At 49.4% G+C, this 15,916-nt stretch overlaps 1 protein-coding gene across 1 annotated transcript in view; it reads left to right on the top strand.

The window, feature by feature from the left end:
• The window catches only part of LOC144103216 (solute carrier family 26 member 10-like), a 94,603-nt gene that overhangs the window by 20,558 nt on the left and 58,129 nt on the right, over positions 1-15,916 (top strand). Inside the window, exons 3-4 of the mRNA XM_077635990.1 lie at positions 7,325-7,435; positions 12,726-12,889. Of these exons, the coding sequence (XP_077492116.1) occupies positions 7,325-7,435; positions 12,726-12,889 (275 nt within the window). The remainder of the gene's footprint in view (positions 1-7,324; positions 7,436-12,725; positions 12,890-15,916) is intronic.

Below are 15,916 nucleotides of genomic sequence, written 5' to 3'. Positions count from 1 at the left end.
ACGGCGAGACACATTACGAAGAACGTCATACACGGTAACACCAGAATCCTGCTGCCACTTTGCCCGCACATCAAAACTACGGGTTACACACACTCATCGAGTAAAGGCAGCCAGCCAGAAGGTCATTCCTGCGCAGCATATAGCCCCAAACCATGAAGCACACTGCTCTCTGAACAAAAACTGCTTCAAGCTGACGAAAGGTGGGGCTAGTGAATGCGTTGTGGCGTTTTACTTTGTGAGGTGCCTTTGAGATATGTACTGAGGCATATGTCAGAAATTATGAGCATGGTAATTTCAATTACCTAATTACGTAACTAAGTAGCTGATGCGAACGGAATCTGATAGCGCTTTCACGTTCCACTCTTAAACGCAAAGCTTAAGCGTCGCCAAATTTGTTTACGCTTCGTGTCGTTGTTACCTGCCCCACATGCTGTGCGTTGCGCGTGTTGCGGATGCCGCACAAAACGTTGATTTATATGAGCGCAAGAAGAGGGTCCATTATGGACGCAGATTGTTTACAACAAGCCAGTACAAATACTTTCTCCGAAGGCAACAGAATATGCTCTCTTTTGTAGCGCAAGCTACACTGGCCGAGGTTGAACTGTTTTGCGCGGCTCCTGGAGAGGCGTGCTGCGCATGCGCTAGGAGCAGTGACGTCACACAGCGCACTGCTGGCACGCCGGAGCTGCCGCGCGCATCGTCTAGAAACCGCACCACGTGACCAACCGCGTGATGAACCACGTGACCAGCCACGGCGCCGCGCCTCCCGCAGCTGCTCCGTACCAAGTGACCGACCACGTGGCCAACCACGCAAAACTGTTCAGTCAAATGCAATGCCTCAAGCACACTCTTTTTGTCAGAACAAAAGAGAGCTGAAATCTTAATTCCACACTGTGTCAGGGAAAAACCATGGATAGATGTGCAGTTAATAATAATGAGGAAAAGAGGTTCAGAATATACGGCAAACAACAAACAAAGGCGATAAGGAACAGCCTTGGTGAGCAGATAATTTCAATGGAATAGGTTCGGTTAGCTCTTGGTTAACAATTAGCCTTGTATAGCACAGTCTTATGCCGCTAAGCAAAACATCTCCAACATTTGCATGCTCTAAGACTGCAAACCAGAAATCGTGACGAGCTTTATCAAAGTCCTTGGCAAGGTCAATCAGAATTAGAACTACTTGTCCGATCTCATCTGATACTGTCTCCACTACTGAACGTGCAATATGAATATGGGTTTGGATGCTGCGGCCTCTGATACCGCACACCTGATGCGTGCCTATTAAGTGAGCGACAACTAGCTGCAGACGACTGCAAAGAACCTTTGCAAAATGTTTGTAATATACATTGCAGAGGGAAATTGAACGATATCCTTCAACTGTTTTCAACCGATTTGAATCTGTGCTTATTGGAATTAATATAGTATAATAATAATAATAATTGGTTTTGGAGGGAAAGGAAATGGCGCAGTATCTGTCTCATATATCATTGGACACCTGAACCGCGCCGTAAGGGAAGGGTAAAGGTGGGAGTGAAAGAAGAAAGGAAGAGAGAGGTGCCGTAGTGGAGGGCTACGGAATCATTTAATATAGTATGCCCAGAACAGAAAGTGGGGGCAAAAACCAACATCGTAAGAAGCCTGGAAATTCTTCGTCAAGACAGGTGCTAGGCAAGTGGGAAATGTTTTATAGATCTCGCTAGTGATGTCATCTGGCCCGGGAGATTTCTGAGCCGTCAGGTCAGAAATGGCAGATTTAATTCCGTCCAAAGTGATAGGCCCCTCCACTACAGCACGCTGCTCATCGTCAAGTCGGCGCAAGGTTTCGAATAAGTGACTGTAATCTGATGTCCCATTAGTGCCCGCACAACCACTGAACAGCTTCCGATAATAGTGAAAGAAAGCACCAGTAATACTAGGACTATCGCTGTATGTGCAACCACCATACTGAATTTCCAATATTTCTTTAGCTAGTGCAGCCTGCGTGTCATAACTAAGGGCCCGACGAAATGGTTGCTCATCCAGAAATCTGCGGATCCTAGATCTTATCAGCGCCCCTTTGTATCTTTCGGTTTCAATCTGCTGAATCTCTGCTTTTAGGGCAGTGATATCTTCTACATAGGCGCCTGGGCTAATCCTCTCTAACTCATGCAGCTCATCCAAAGTACGGCGGAGCTCTCGAAGGTTATGTCTCTTAAAAAACGCGATTCTTGCGGAGGCAATGTTTCTTGTTTCTTGTTTAAATAAGTCCCATTTTAGCAAAACTGAGATATCACCGCGTGACCAATTGTTCTTCAAGCAAGTAGATACAACACGTTTGAAGATTTCATCTGAGAGCAGGCAGCTATTCAGATTCCATAGCCCCCATTCAGGATGGAGTATGTGCCGACAGTACCTCCCTATCTGAAGAGCCACCATGCAGCGATCACTGAAGAATAAGGGCCGCACCCAGTAACCAATATTACTGGATAACATGTCTGCTGAAACGTAAATCCTGTCAAGCCAAGCACTAGAGGAGCACTGGAAATGAGTGAAATGAATGCTATGCCCCTTATCTTGCCCAAAATCCACCAGGTTGTATTCGCATGCCAAATCAGTGAGTAAAGCAGCACTATGGTAATATCGCTTAGTTAACACTGCTCGGTCTTCATCCCTACAGACGCAATTTAAATCACCGAACAGCATATTAATACGATCTGTGGACGAATGGTTGACTAATGACAGGAAAAATAGCCTTCTATCACTCTGCTTTAGAGGGGCATAAACACAAACAATTCGCCATTGTACACCCGAAATTGCGAGGTCCCAGCAGACAAGTCGCCCGTCATCATCTGTGCTATACGACATGGCAGTAATCCCCAGTGTGTTGCCCAGGAATAGCATGCACCCACCTGACAAGCGTCTAGAGTGACTTACGATAGCAAAAGGTTTGACAGCAGCTTCAGTCTCATCAGAGGAAAGCTTGGTTTCCTGGATATCTGCCACACTGACACCCCATTTGTTTAAAAGATTGCCGTAACTGATGTTACCTTCGACGATTACGTAAACCCCTAATGTTTAGGGTAGCGACCTGAAATGCTGTGATGCCCACCATTTTTCGTGCTTGTCTTATTGAAGGCCATCCCCTGTACTGGGGTGGCCGGCCTGCAAATCGGCGGCCTGTAGGGCATACATCGCCCTTCGTTTTGAGTTGACCCTTCCAAATGCCACCACACCAGGCGCCTTCTGCTCATCGCCATCAACACACATATCAACATCTGCAGGACGCTTCAAAGGTGCGCTGTTGTCCATCGCCTCTTCTGAGACAGCCAAGGCTTCGGCCCATGGAGCCATGTGGACCGCGTCACTCGCAACCATGCTGACAGCCGACGGGGCACCGAACACAGTAGAAGTTTACAATTCAGGCGACACAGTGCTGCACTCCTCCGATGAAGGTGCATCGCCGGCGCAGAAGGCATGTCGCACATTCACTGGCTGAAGCGCCTCCGCTGACTCTACAGCAGGGGTGTTCTGCTCTCGTGATAGTTGGGTGACAGGTGGCTCCTGAGCAGCAAGCACAGGACTCAAAGTAGCAGACCCGGGCCGACCCGGGTCCTGTGGCTCTGGGTCTGGAGACGGGGATTCCTGTTTTTCCGTACTTGCAGGCGGACCCTTGCCGTTATTCGGTGCAGAAGCCTTTGGTCCATCTTCTGTTTGGGGATCATTACTCAGTTCACCCGACGCTTCCAGAACATCCGACACATCCATAATGTGCTCTAACACCACTTCATCCTGCTCAGTTGCCTTGGCATAACCTGTCAGTATAACTCATAACACAATAGTCTACTGTGTGCCCAAAGCGTCGGCACTGGGTGCATCGAGGCATACGACACTGACGCCGTACAAGGACCACACGGTTGCAACGAAGACACAGCGGAGGCCTGCCTGGGACCACAACTAATGCTTGTACCCTGAAAACGTTAAGCGTGTGCGGAATTACGCTTGCTGACATTCCGCCTTTGAGCGTGAGCGAGATTTCACGGTTCGCTGTTTCCATGTGCTCCCTTCCGGGGCACCGCCACTTCTCACGCTCGATAGTTTGTACAGTTCGAAATGGCTCCAAAGCTTCCACAATCCTCCGGTTCTCCATATAGCGCGGGAGCCAAAGAAGCTTAAGCTTCACGTTTTTGGTGTCCGTGTCAAATACGATACATTTTAGACCTTTGACGTGGAACTCTACTCTGTCAATTAGCTTCTCTTTTGAGGAACTGCTCTCGCAGGTAACTATCCAAACGTGGCTCATTTGGTACTGGCCAATACACAGAATCTCACGGAGGTCCACAATCTGCTCGAGCGCGTCTCGAAAGTCGGGAGCATGGTATGGGTGACCATTGAGGTCAGCATGCAGAAAGACGGTGTTGAGGACAACTTTGCACGAGTCCATGGCAACTTCAGGTGTCGGGAGACCTCGGCCAACGGCCGATGCGCTGTTTCCAGCTAGAAGCATTCCAACACACAGCCGTTCAGAACGGCTTCCTCTTCCCCACCAACTGAACTACGCTATCGACGCAGCCGATTATCCGACGGCTCCACCACGACGGCTCAAGGTTTAACCGCGAAAAAAGGCGCATGTAGTGAATGCACGCCTTTCAAATATTAACTCCTCCGAACCAGATGTCGGCGCGCTTACACTAAGTGTATCCTGGCCTAACAGTGCTAGGCCATCATCAATTTGTGGTCAGTTCTCTGGCACAGAGCTGGCCAAAAAGAGAGCATATTTTGATGCCTTCGGAGAAAGCATTTTCACAGAAGCTACAATATTCAGTTCCCATTTCCAAAATGCGTACGCCGGAATTTTTTTTTAGCCATAGGTGCTAATTAATGGTTCACCTAACCGTTATTTGCGCAATGGTAATGAAAATTCCGGGCTCGTTTTATCGCTTTTCTTCTCAAACACATATTGCGGGCTATCCAGCCCAAAATTAGTGGCAGCTTATGGCACTCTCACAACGAAATATTTCTTTCTCATTGAGATTCTGAAGCTAGTCGACGAATAGCAGATACCGGTTTGTTGCATCCGCCTTATTTTTAAAAGCTGGTCATTTACACCTTCTGCGAAAATAAATATGCAGAAGGTGGCCTGCAATTCTGTGGACACGATGTTAGGGCTAGCTGAAAAGCAGGTGTGATGTCGCGCTCTTACGCCTTAGATCAAATCGGCTGTTTCAGTCTAATCAGGGAAGCCCAACAAAGCCAACAATCATATAAATAAAAAAGAACCGCGCCCGGCCACTGAAAACTAAGGTCTGCCAACCAACACAGCTGACGCGGCAAGAAAACAGGGCCGAAAAGTTTGCACAGCGGTAACCTCCACATTACAATGGCAGCCAAGGAACAATCCGTTCAGAAGCCGCACTGTAGTGCGTCAGAAAGCATCTGTGACAAGTGCAAACAGTGATCAGGCCTATCTATAGAAAATGAGAAAAAGTTGCACTCGACAATCTCAGAAAGATTCGAAGCTAAGAAAGACACACACATCCGGTGTTACTATAGCTTTAACACTTTTTACTTGCTGCGCACAAAGCATTATACATTTACTTATTCTATTCATCATGGATTCAACACCTTACTTCCGTTCTTTATGCTATGTTCTCCAAGACTTTACACTAAGGCGTGTTCGGAGAGTAAAGGTACCAAGGCCGCGGCGCGGCTGAGAAAAATTTTCACTTCAGAAAACATCACCGCAAATGTTCTCATCTTGTATATTTTGATTTCGTCTCATAGTCGCCGTCATTGTTTCCAATAACTATTTAGTTTAGCAGTCAGCTATTGTGTGCGAGGGCAATGGAAGAATCCCACCTACCTTGTTAACTACCTCAATACCGTCCTTGTGAATTTGAGTTATCGGCAAATGGCTTTTCTGCAAGATATTTCTTCAGATGAAGAAACGAGTGAAAATTCCAGGCCGCCTGGTCCAGGCAGGGCGAGCCACTGTCCAAAATCTTCTATATTATTCTTGCCAGAATGGAGGTGGTCTTGGGCCAGGATTGCTCGCACGCTGTCATTTAGCAGGTGTGCGCAACGTGTCAGCAGTCCCTTCTGCTTGCTTTAAATGCGCTGTCGTAACTATTCTAAGCTTTCTCAGTATACAGCAGAATTGTATATTGTGTCTGGAGGCTTGAGGTTCAAGTTAATGAAATACTCGTTATTGTCACTCGCCTAATTGAACGAATTCTACCTTGTACTTTGCAAAGACAGTCATCAGTGACAAAATACGCATTCCGCTAGTTTTTTTTTCTCATGAACAGCGAATCTGCCTTCCCAGAATCGATAGTACTTAATGCATTCTGTCGGTTCTTAACATCATAAAAAATAGCACACTTCATAATGTGATATCGCCGTTGGTTATCTGCCTCTTACGCGCAAGGCGGAAGCTGATCACGGATTGCAACGCGCATTTGACGGGTCTGCCGATCAGCGCAGATAATTGTAGACAGTGCTAGTCACCTATATTTTGGCAAAGTGCTATAACCCTCGGGAGAGGGAAGCTTGAAGTTCAACGTAAATGACAGCGCGCCTAGCTGTAAGTAATTCACCGGGTAGCGCATTGGGTATTACCCGCTTCTTTCATGACATATGGTACGCGTTTCTCATCAAATCACTTGAGATATCCTGCCTATCTGTTAAGTGACCGGAAGCGGGCAGAGTGGGGAGAGAACAAACGCGGGTTAATGACATCCTAGTCGAAATCAAGAGGAAGAAATGGGCTTAGGCAGGGCATGTAATGCAAAGGCAAGATAACCGCTGGTCCTTAAGGGTAACGGAGTGGATTCCAAGAGAAGGCAAGCATAGTAGGGGGTGGCAGAAAGTTATGAGGGCGGATGAAGCTAAGAAATTTGCGGGCATACGGTGGCCGCAGCTAGCCAAAGACAGGGTTAATTGGAGAGGCATGGGAGAGGCTTTTGCCCTGCAGAGAGCGTAGTCTCGCTGATTATATTGATGATGATGATGATGATGATGATGATGATGATGATGATGATGATGATATATGCCAGCCCGAGAGTGCGAGTACTGCCTCTGAATAGTTCAGAACGCCCAGGCAACGCTGCGCGTACTTTCTCCTATAGCGCGGAAAAAAATAATTGAGATGAAAGTGACTGTCACCACAGAAGCAGAAGCGACAGCAGTTTTTGTGTGTACCTGAATGCACGTTGTATACGCACGTACGCTGTCGAAGTCCCCATCGTTGTTTATGTTTGCACTGTAAAACAGTAGGTAGGAATAGAATAGGAGGCTACCATTTTGAATGCGAAAAACATCTATCTTACAAAAAAAAAATCAATTTCAGGATTGGTTTCGGCCATCATCGCCGGTGTTGACCCAGTGCTGGGCCTGTACAGCTCCCTCTATCCGGCACTTGTCTACGTCTTCATGGGGAGTTCGCCCTACGTGTCGATGGGTATGTGTTGAAGCCAATAGTATATCGCTCCGCGAATTTTATGAGATTGCTATTTATAAAATATCAATAGCTATTTATATTGTCACGGAGTTCTCACGGAGAGACGCTTCAACAGCTGGAGTTGGCAAGAGGAGACGGTAATGGCGGCCGATCCACGATAGCACGATCGCAACCTCATCGTCTTCGCGGACAGCTTGCGCCACCTGGCAACACTAGGTGGCATTATTCCCCCCTCCGAAAAAGAAGGGCATCGCAGTGGTGCCGCCAGCAGCGTAGGCGCGCTAAGGTTCAGAAGGGAAACAGAGAAGGACGCGAGGAAAACGGAGCACACACAGAGTCACAACGGAGGGCCGCTAAGCCGTTATCGGGCATAGTACGGCTTAAGCCGCACAACGTGCACAATGTCAGAGCTGTTGGGCTGTCGACGTCTCGGTTGCGCGGCACCGTCGGGAACCACTTCATAGGTAACATCACTGATACGCCGTAGCACTTTATAGGGGCCAAAGTACCGGCAGAGTAGTTTCTCGGACAAGCCCTGGCGGCGGACAGGTGTCCACACCCAAACTTGTTCACCGGGATTGTAGTCGACCTGTCGGTGTCGAAGGTTGTAACGGCGCGCATCAGTGCCCTGCTGCTGGCCGATGTGTACGCGGGCAAGCTGACGGGCTTCTTCAGCGCGTTGGGCAATTTCATGAACATCGGGTGCGAGTTGGTCGTCATCGAGGCATGGTAGCATCGCGTCAAGCATGCTCTGGACTTCACGTCCATATACAAGACGAAAGGGAGTAAAGCGTGTAGTCTCCTGGAGGGCCGTGTTGTACGCAAATGTGACGTACGGTAGCACCTCATCCCAAGTTTTGTGCTGAACGTCTACGTACATTGACAGCATGTCCGCAATGGTCTTGTTTAAGCGTTCGGTTAGCCCATTGCTCTGCGGATGATAAGCTGTGGTCTTGCGATGGCTAGTGCAGCTCAACGTAAATATATGGTCGATTAGCTGCGCTGTAAACGCTGTGCCTCTGTCGGTAATAACGCACGAAGGGGCTCCGTGCCGCAAGACGATGTTTTGCATGAAAAAGTCGGCGACCTCTGAAGCTGTGGCACAGGGTATCGCCTTGGTCTCGGCGTAGCGAGTCAAATAGTCAGTAGCGACTATGATCCACTTGTTTCCTGAGAGTGACAACGGAAAAGGACCGAGAAGGTCCATTCCTATTTGATCGAACGGAGAGCGGGGTGTAGTAACGGGCTTGAGAAAACCCGCCGGCTTAAGCGGTGGCGTCTTCCGGCGCTGGCATTCACGGCAGCTTTTTACGTACCTTTGGACATCGTCCGAGAGTCCGGGCCAGTAGTACATGTTGCGTATCCTGGCGAGCGTCCGGGAAAAACCCAGATGGCCTGAAGTGGGCTCGTCGTGGCATGCCAATAAAATGTCGGCGCGAAGATCGGCCGGAAGTACCAGAAGGTAAGCTCTTTCTTGGCCTCTCGAGTTCTTCTTGTATAAGATACCTTCGCGCAAACAGAAAGAGCCGAGACGTCGAGCGAAGTGTCGTGCGGCTGTCTTGTCGGGGTCGGGTCGAACTCCGTCGGCGCTCACAACGTGACCGAGGAACCTGAGCTCTGTGTAACCGAAGTGGCACTTCTGGGGCTTCAGCGTAAGGTCAGCGGAATGGAGGGCTCTGAGGACAGTTCGCAGGCGCACGAGATGCTGTTCAAAAGTTTCTGAAAAAACGACAACGTCGTCCAGGTATACAAGACAACTTTGCCACTTGAGGCCGGTGAGGACAGTGTCCATCATCCGTTGAAACGTCGCTGGCGCAGAGCACAAGCCAAAAGGCAGCACTTTGAATTCATAGAGGCCATCTGGTGTAACGAAGGCAGTTTTTTCGCGGTCCCGTTCGTCCACTTCAATTTGCCAATAACCGCTCTTCAGGTCAATGGATGAAAAGTACTTAGCACGCCGTAATCTGTCCAGGGAGTCATCAATGCGGGGCAACGGGTAGACGTCCTTTTTAGTCACATTGTTTAATTTACGGTAGTCCACGCAGAATCGAAGTGTTCCATCCTTCTTTTTAACAAGGACAACAGGCGAAGACCACGGGCTTTGGGAAGGTTGAACTACACCGTCGTCAATCATCTCCTGAACTTGCTTTTGGATTACTTCCCGTTCTTTGGCGGAAACACGATAAGGCTGCTGGCGGATAGGGCGAGCGTCGTCATACGTAATGATCCGGTGTTGCGTTAGGGGCGTTTGACGAACTTTCGACGAAGAAGCGAAACACTGTTTATACTCCAATAGCAAGTGCTCTAAGGCCAGGCGCTTTCCTTCGGGGAGGTTGCAGTTGATGTCGACATTCGGAACAGATTGGTCGTCAGTGGCGCGCGATGATTTGTCGTCAGGGGCCGCTGCCGCGAACGCAAAGCAGACCGGAACATCCACAACCGCTTCAGCGGTAGCGATCGCAGTTCCAGAGAAAAGGTGCCGGTGCTCTGGAGAAAAATTTGTAACAAGGATCGCAGACCGGCCAGCGCGAATTGTTAGTAAGCTTCGAGCGGCGCAGATGCCTTGAGTCAGGAGGAGCGAATGATTAGCCTCGGCGACTGCTTCAGCGTCCTGCAACTCAGCACAGGCGACTTCAATCAAAACACTGCTACGGGGCGGAAGTGTGACGCTGTCGGCGAAAACGCGAAGTGCGGCACTGCGTTGGCAGGAGTTGTCGAGTTCGGCGGCTTGCTCTGTGGAAAACATGACGATTCGGTTGCGCAGATCGATAATTGCTCCATACTCCCGCAGAAAGTCGATGCCGAGGATTAGGTCCCGAGAACACTCGCCCAGGACGATGCAGCTGACGACGAACGTGGACTTGCTGATCTGAACGCGAGCAGTGCACATACCCTTGGGCGTAACCAGATGACCGCCGGCAGTTCGAAGGTGCGCGCCAGGCCAAGGGGTAATCACTTTTTTCAGAATGGTCGCCAGTTGTCCACTTAAGATCGAATAATCGGCCCCGGTATCAACTAATGCGCTTACTCTGCGACCATCGATAAGAACGGGTATTTCTAAAGAAACGCGGTTTTTTAACTCTGGTGATGGCGTCGGCGAGTTTTTGTCGGATTGTAGCGGCGACGACGGGAGGTCTTCAGCACAGCGCCCCCCAGCGACCTCGCCCCCGAAGGTCGCGGGTTTCAGTTTTCCCGACGAGGACTTGGCGATCGGCCCGGTGCCGCTCGCGAGAAGCCGGGAGGTGTCGGGGAAGAGCGCCTCGGTGAGGGTGAGCGCGACTGCCGCTGCGCTCGGGATGGATTGCGCTGGTCCGCAAGGAATTCTTCAATTTCAGGGGGTCGTTCACCTTGACGGGGTCTCGGTGAGTCGGTGCGGAAGCCTTGGATGCCGATGCGTCGGTAATAACAATTTCGATAAAGATGACCTGGCTCTCCGCAGTGAAAACAGAGCGGTCGTCGGTCAGGTGTACGCCAAACGTCGGCCTTTCGGAGGGGTGCTCGACGATCCTCGAAGTACTGCACCGGTTGCACAGAGGGCCGCGGGGCCTGAGGCGTGGCGTGAATTGGTGGCGGCGAAGCGGGAGCCGGACGCCTTGCAACTTCGGCGTACGTCGGACGGTGGTAGTCCCCAGGCAGAGGTGGTACGTCGACCACAGGAACAGGGCCCCGGAACGCCTGTTGCACCTCCTCTCGTACAAGAGCGGAGATGGAACCGAGCGCAGGCTGCGACGGGCTACAAAATTTGTGAAGCTCCTCACGCACGATTGTGCGAATAAGTTCCCGCAAATCATCAGGATGCTGTCCGATGGTGGCAAACGATGATGTGACTGCAGCAGCATGCACGGGCCGGTCGTAACTGGCGCAACGCTGTTGCAGGACCTTCTCCATCGTTGTGGCTTCCGAAAGAAATGCAGCAACTGTAGATGGTGGGCTGCGCACGAGGCCTGCGAACAGCTGCTCTTTGACGCCTCTCATTAAGTGCCGAAGTTTCTTCTCTTCAGGCATGGCAGGATCAGCTCTCCTGAAGAGCCGCGTCATGTCCTCGACGTACATTTGTACGCTTTCGTTCGGTAACTGGACGCGGGACTGGATTGCCCGCTCCGCTCTTTCGCGGCGATCCGCGCTGGTGTAGGCCTCCAGCAGGCGACGGCGAAACTCTCGCCAGGAAGTTAGAACTTCCTCACGGTTCTCAAACCACGTGCGGGCGCCATCCTCTAGGCTAAAGTAGACGTTTCTTAGTTTCGCGGCGTCGTCCCACTGGTTATAAGCAGCCACACGCTCGAAGTGAAGGAACCAGTCCTCCACGTCTTCGAAAAGGTCCCCGTGGAAGGCCTTGGGAACCCGCGGGGTCTGCAAGGTATAGTGGGCAGGTGTAGCACCGGCAGCTTGCGTGAGAATACCGGTGGCCGGCATCATGACTGTCGCGAGTGGTCCAAGCTCCGGTGAAAGTCCCTGCAGCCTCCGGCTGAAGCGGTGTACCGGGGTGTCAATCGGCGCAGGGCTGGCGGCACGGCTCCCTGGAGGGGTTTCTTGCATGGGATACTCGTACCCAGCACCTCCACCAAATTGTCACGGAGTTCTCACGGAGAGACGCTTCAACAGCTGGAGTTGGCAAGAGGAGACGGTAATGGCGGCCGATCCACGATAGCACGATCGCAACCTCATCGTCTTCGCGGACAGCTTGCGCCACCTGGCAACACTAGGTGGCATTATAAAGAAAAACTACCATCATTGATAACAGAAGCAGGGATTGTGCTTACCACTCGAGCTGGCGTTTCAATCCGCAGCCTCAAATCTCTTTATTTCTTCGGTTTTTCCCGAATAATCTCATTTCACAACGGCACTGCACATTGTGAACAATCGTACACACTACACGAATGATTTCATATGGCCACTGGGCGTTTTCGGTTTCTGACAATGCAGCTCGAATATTAATACGGAAGAGGCAATGACGCGGGCGAAAGCGGCTTCACCTTCTGAGCGCAATGCAGACATTGACCCTAACTTAATTGTATGCAGAAGTAAGACGATAGATTACAAGAGTTCAATATATTGTGAGCGTTTCTTAAGCGCAAATATTTGATATGAGCTTGGCCAGCGAAGAGGAATTGGCCGCGTTATTTAGTTAAATTTTGAATAGTGGGAGGCCTAGAACCCCGGCATTGAAACGCGATCTGTGCAAGTTTCGTGATGATAACATGAAATCTTAACATGGGTTGCTGAAACAAAATGTAAAGTGTCCATCACGTGCTTTACTCTTCGCCACAATTTTGCTAAACATCCTTTGCAGGCACCTTTCCAGTTACGGCTCTGATGACAGGAGTCGTCGTGAGGAGGTACACTGGTCTCTCTAGCAATGCGTCCGCCCTTGAATACGGCGGGAACGAGACGTCCTCAGGCGAGTCGGCAGCTGGTGTGGCTACAACTCTCACATTGCTTAGCGGCCTTATTCAGGTGAGCATGAAGAACAGCAATGCACTGAACGTTCTCTTGGGCGCCTCGAGTTTCCTTCCAATGGCATGCCTAAATCAAGCGCGGCACTTGGTTACAGGGCATGACACGCTCTGTTGAAAGATGATTGCCAAGCGTCAGGCTGCAAATCATACGAGAACATTCTTGCAGGCTGCCTGGAGCATAGTTTGTCTTGCAATTAGCGCAGAAAGCCGAATAACAGAAAACTAAAGAGACGAGACTCATAGCTGCAATGAACACAGATTACCTACTAGTGTAAATAAGAATCTTACCAGTGGTTTCGAGGTACCTTGAACCATCAGTACTGACATCCAGGGTATCATAAAGACAATTCGTGAGGATTTTTTGAATTAGGGCTACGTTTTTCAACAGGACACGTCAGTGGACCTTCTAGCTCATAAATAGGACACAAACCCTTGCTCCCTTTTCACTCATTGTATTCCTTGGTGGTCAAGAGAGGAATTTTGTATTTCTACTTTAATAGCGCTATTAACAAGTCCTTATTACACAGTACGAATGTCCCAGCTGTGCCGATAAAGTGAAGCGCCTTTAGAACTCAGATTACCAGCTTTCCCTGCTGGCAGCAGTTGCCGAAAGCCTGCTACAAATGATGAACTACCCAGCGAGTAAGGCTAGTGAGCTTGACAATAAAAAACAAGCAGAAAGCGGTGCTTATGCCATATTTTCGCGAAATTTCGCACTACCTCAAAAAAGTCGGAACAGAGCTGGTGTCGAAGTTCATTTTTTCGCAGCTGAATAATGTCCAGAATCTCCAAGACAGTAAAGAGCTGTGACCATAACCATCAATCCCTGAAATCATCATAAAGCATCTTCAGAAGCACATTACGGAAGGCACCCGACAGGTGATCTGTTCCATACCGCTGGCCTGTGGTAAACAGTGCTTATGCAAGAGAGGAAGCACCCGTAATAAGAGGCTAATGGAGCAGGTCAAATACCTGGAAAGGTTCGCAGAGAGCAATGTGATCTAAGACATGCGAGATGCCGCGACTACACTCCTACGTTTGAAAACGGCACAGATCCGCGCAGTTGTAAAGCCAAACTTGGAAGGAAAATAATGGAAGCTCTCGAAACTGAAAAATCTTGTTGCATGTGTGTCCGCACACCTTCAATATCGCTGAAAAAAAAAGAAAGGATCTCGAGTCACGCATCTTTGCTTATACTCAGATGAAGTTGCAATGGCGGCTTGATATGCCTTTGATTTGCACCTCATTTTGTTTTTAGAGAAAAATTTATGGATTTATTAGAGTGTTCCTATAATAAAATCGAAGTTGTAAGTACCGCTGAGTCTCTCCTCTCTCTTTTTGTGTTGTCCCTGTCTTTCATGCGCTAACAGTACAAAATGTGCCAATCGTAGAGGCTAATATTATTCAGTAGGCCGCATCGCCGAACGGTCGCAAGTGCGGAGACTTGGGTGCTTTGTCTCAGCACATCATCGCATGACTGCTTGACGCGTATACTGGGACTTGATAGCCCAGGTAGAGAGAAGCATCGGCGCACATTCCTGAGTGCTCTACGTTTGTTCTTGAAGTAAACATTTAAACCTGGTTGAAACTCGTCCACATTGCGTGGAGAGAAAATTCAAGAGGTTGTGCTGAGCACCTTCCCTAACCATTCTCTCCATTTACAGAGTCCGTTTTGTCAGCAGCGTCTGCGTAACCGCTCAAGCATACCTTTATATGCCTCTCCGCCAAACCGCGTGAAGTGAAGAAATTTGCAGCGGCTTAGCTTGGGTATGCCAGGATATACGTAGCATGAGCTGCGCTGAGCCGGTGAGCATCAATTGCCGCTGAGCAGCAATTTCGCTCTCCTTCTTCATGGCTATAGCACACTGGCAAACGCCCCGCTAAATGTATACCCCCACGGATACCTGTGCGCATGCGCACAAAATGAGAGGCGCTATCAAGCGGCTCCAGCGCAGCGTCAGACTTGGCTACTGCGCAACGGAGGCGCTCAGCTGGGCACGCGCCGGCGCCAGTGCGTCTGCCGCGGCTATGATCAGCGAGGCGCGCCAGCTTTGCGCCGTGTGACGTCACTGCTCTTCGCGCATGCGCAGCACGGCTCTCCAGGAGCCACGCCAAACTGCTCGACCTCGACCAGTGTAGCTCACGCTAAAAAACCGTGCCGAATAACAGCAAAATAAATATATTATCGTGTACTCAATGATGCTGCTCAGTGCTGCCTGAGCCTTGTTCTCGTAGCAGTAAAACTAGCATCCATCATTTCGTTTCGCTTGGATATATTGAAATAGTTTGTCTTAGGCTACCTCATAAGCGTATCGCTTCAGAAGTCAGAAAAAGGTACACTGAAATGCATACAGTTGTTTTCAGTGTTGTAGGCGTTACCGAAAAAGGTAACTAAGTACCTTACCTGTTACACTAAAAAACAGGAGCGCGTTACCGCCCTACGTTACCTACAAAAAAAGGTAACGCGTTACCGTACAGTTACCGAAAAAAATGTACCGCACGTCACTTTGCCGTTACTTCATGGCCATAAATTTTATTGTGTGCGTCTTCGCCTTAAAAACTCACGAAAACAATTTTATACAGCTCTAATTACGCATAACACTCCTAGCCCGATTTTTCATAAAATCCTGATCTAACGAGAATCATTTGCACAATTGTGCAGGGGCTTAGCAATGTTATAGTGACCTTAAGTTGCCGGTAGACTTGCATATGATGGCTTCTAACTCTGTGGCACATGGTGCAGCCATTTTCTGAACATGACATTAAACACAAAATGACGCTTCATCAGCAATTCTAATTTCACAAAAAAACATTGGTGAACTCTGAACAAATTTACAGTAATTCTGAAAAACGTGATGTTCCAAATGCTCGGCATGTTTCCACTCTTTAGAAAGTTGTGTGTGTGAGTGGTTGGGAAGAGGAGGTAGGTGATGGCAAGTGTGTCAATGCGTGTTCGTGCACGTGTTTCGTACTTTATGGGTATTTTGTCTTTTTCTTTTCGTTGGGTGCGTTGTCAGGGGCAGGT

The sequence above is a fragment of the Amblyomma americanum genome, chromosome 9, assembly GCF_052857255.1.
Source record: "Amblyomma americanum isolate KBUSLIRL-KWMA chromosome 9, ASM5285725v1, whole genome shotgun sequence".
Classification (NCBI taxonomy): Eukaryota; Metazoa; Arthropoda; class Arachnida; order Ixodida; family Ixodidae; genus Amblyomma; species Amblyomma americanum.
This window is presented reverse-complemented; position numbering and strand designations above follow the sequence as displayed.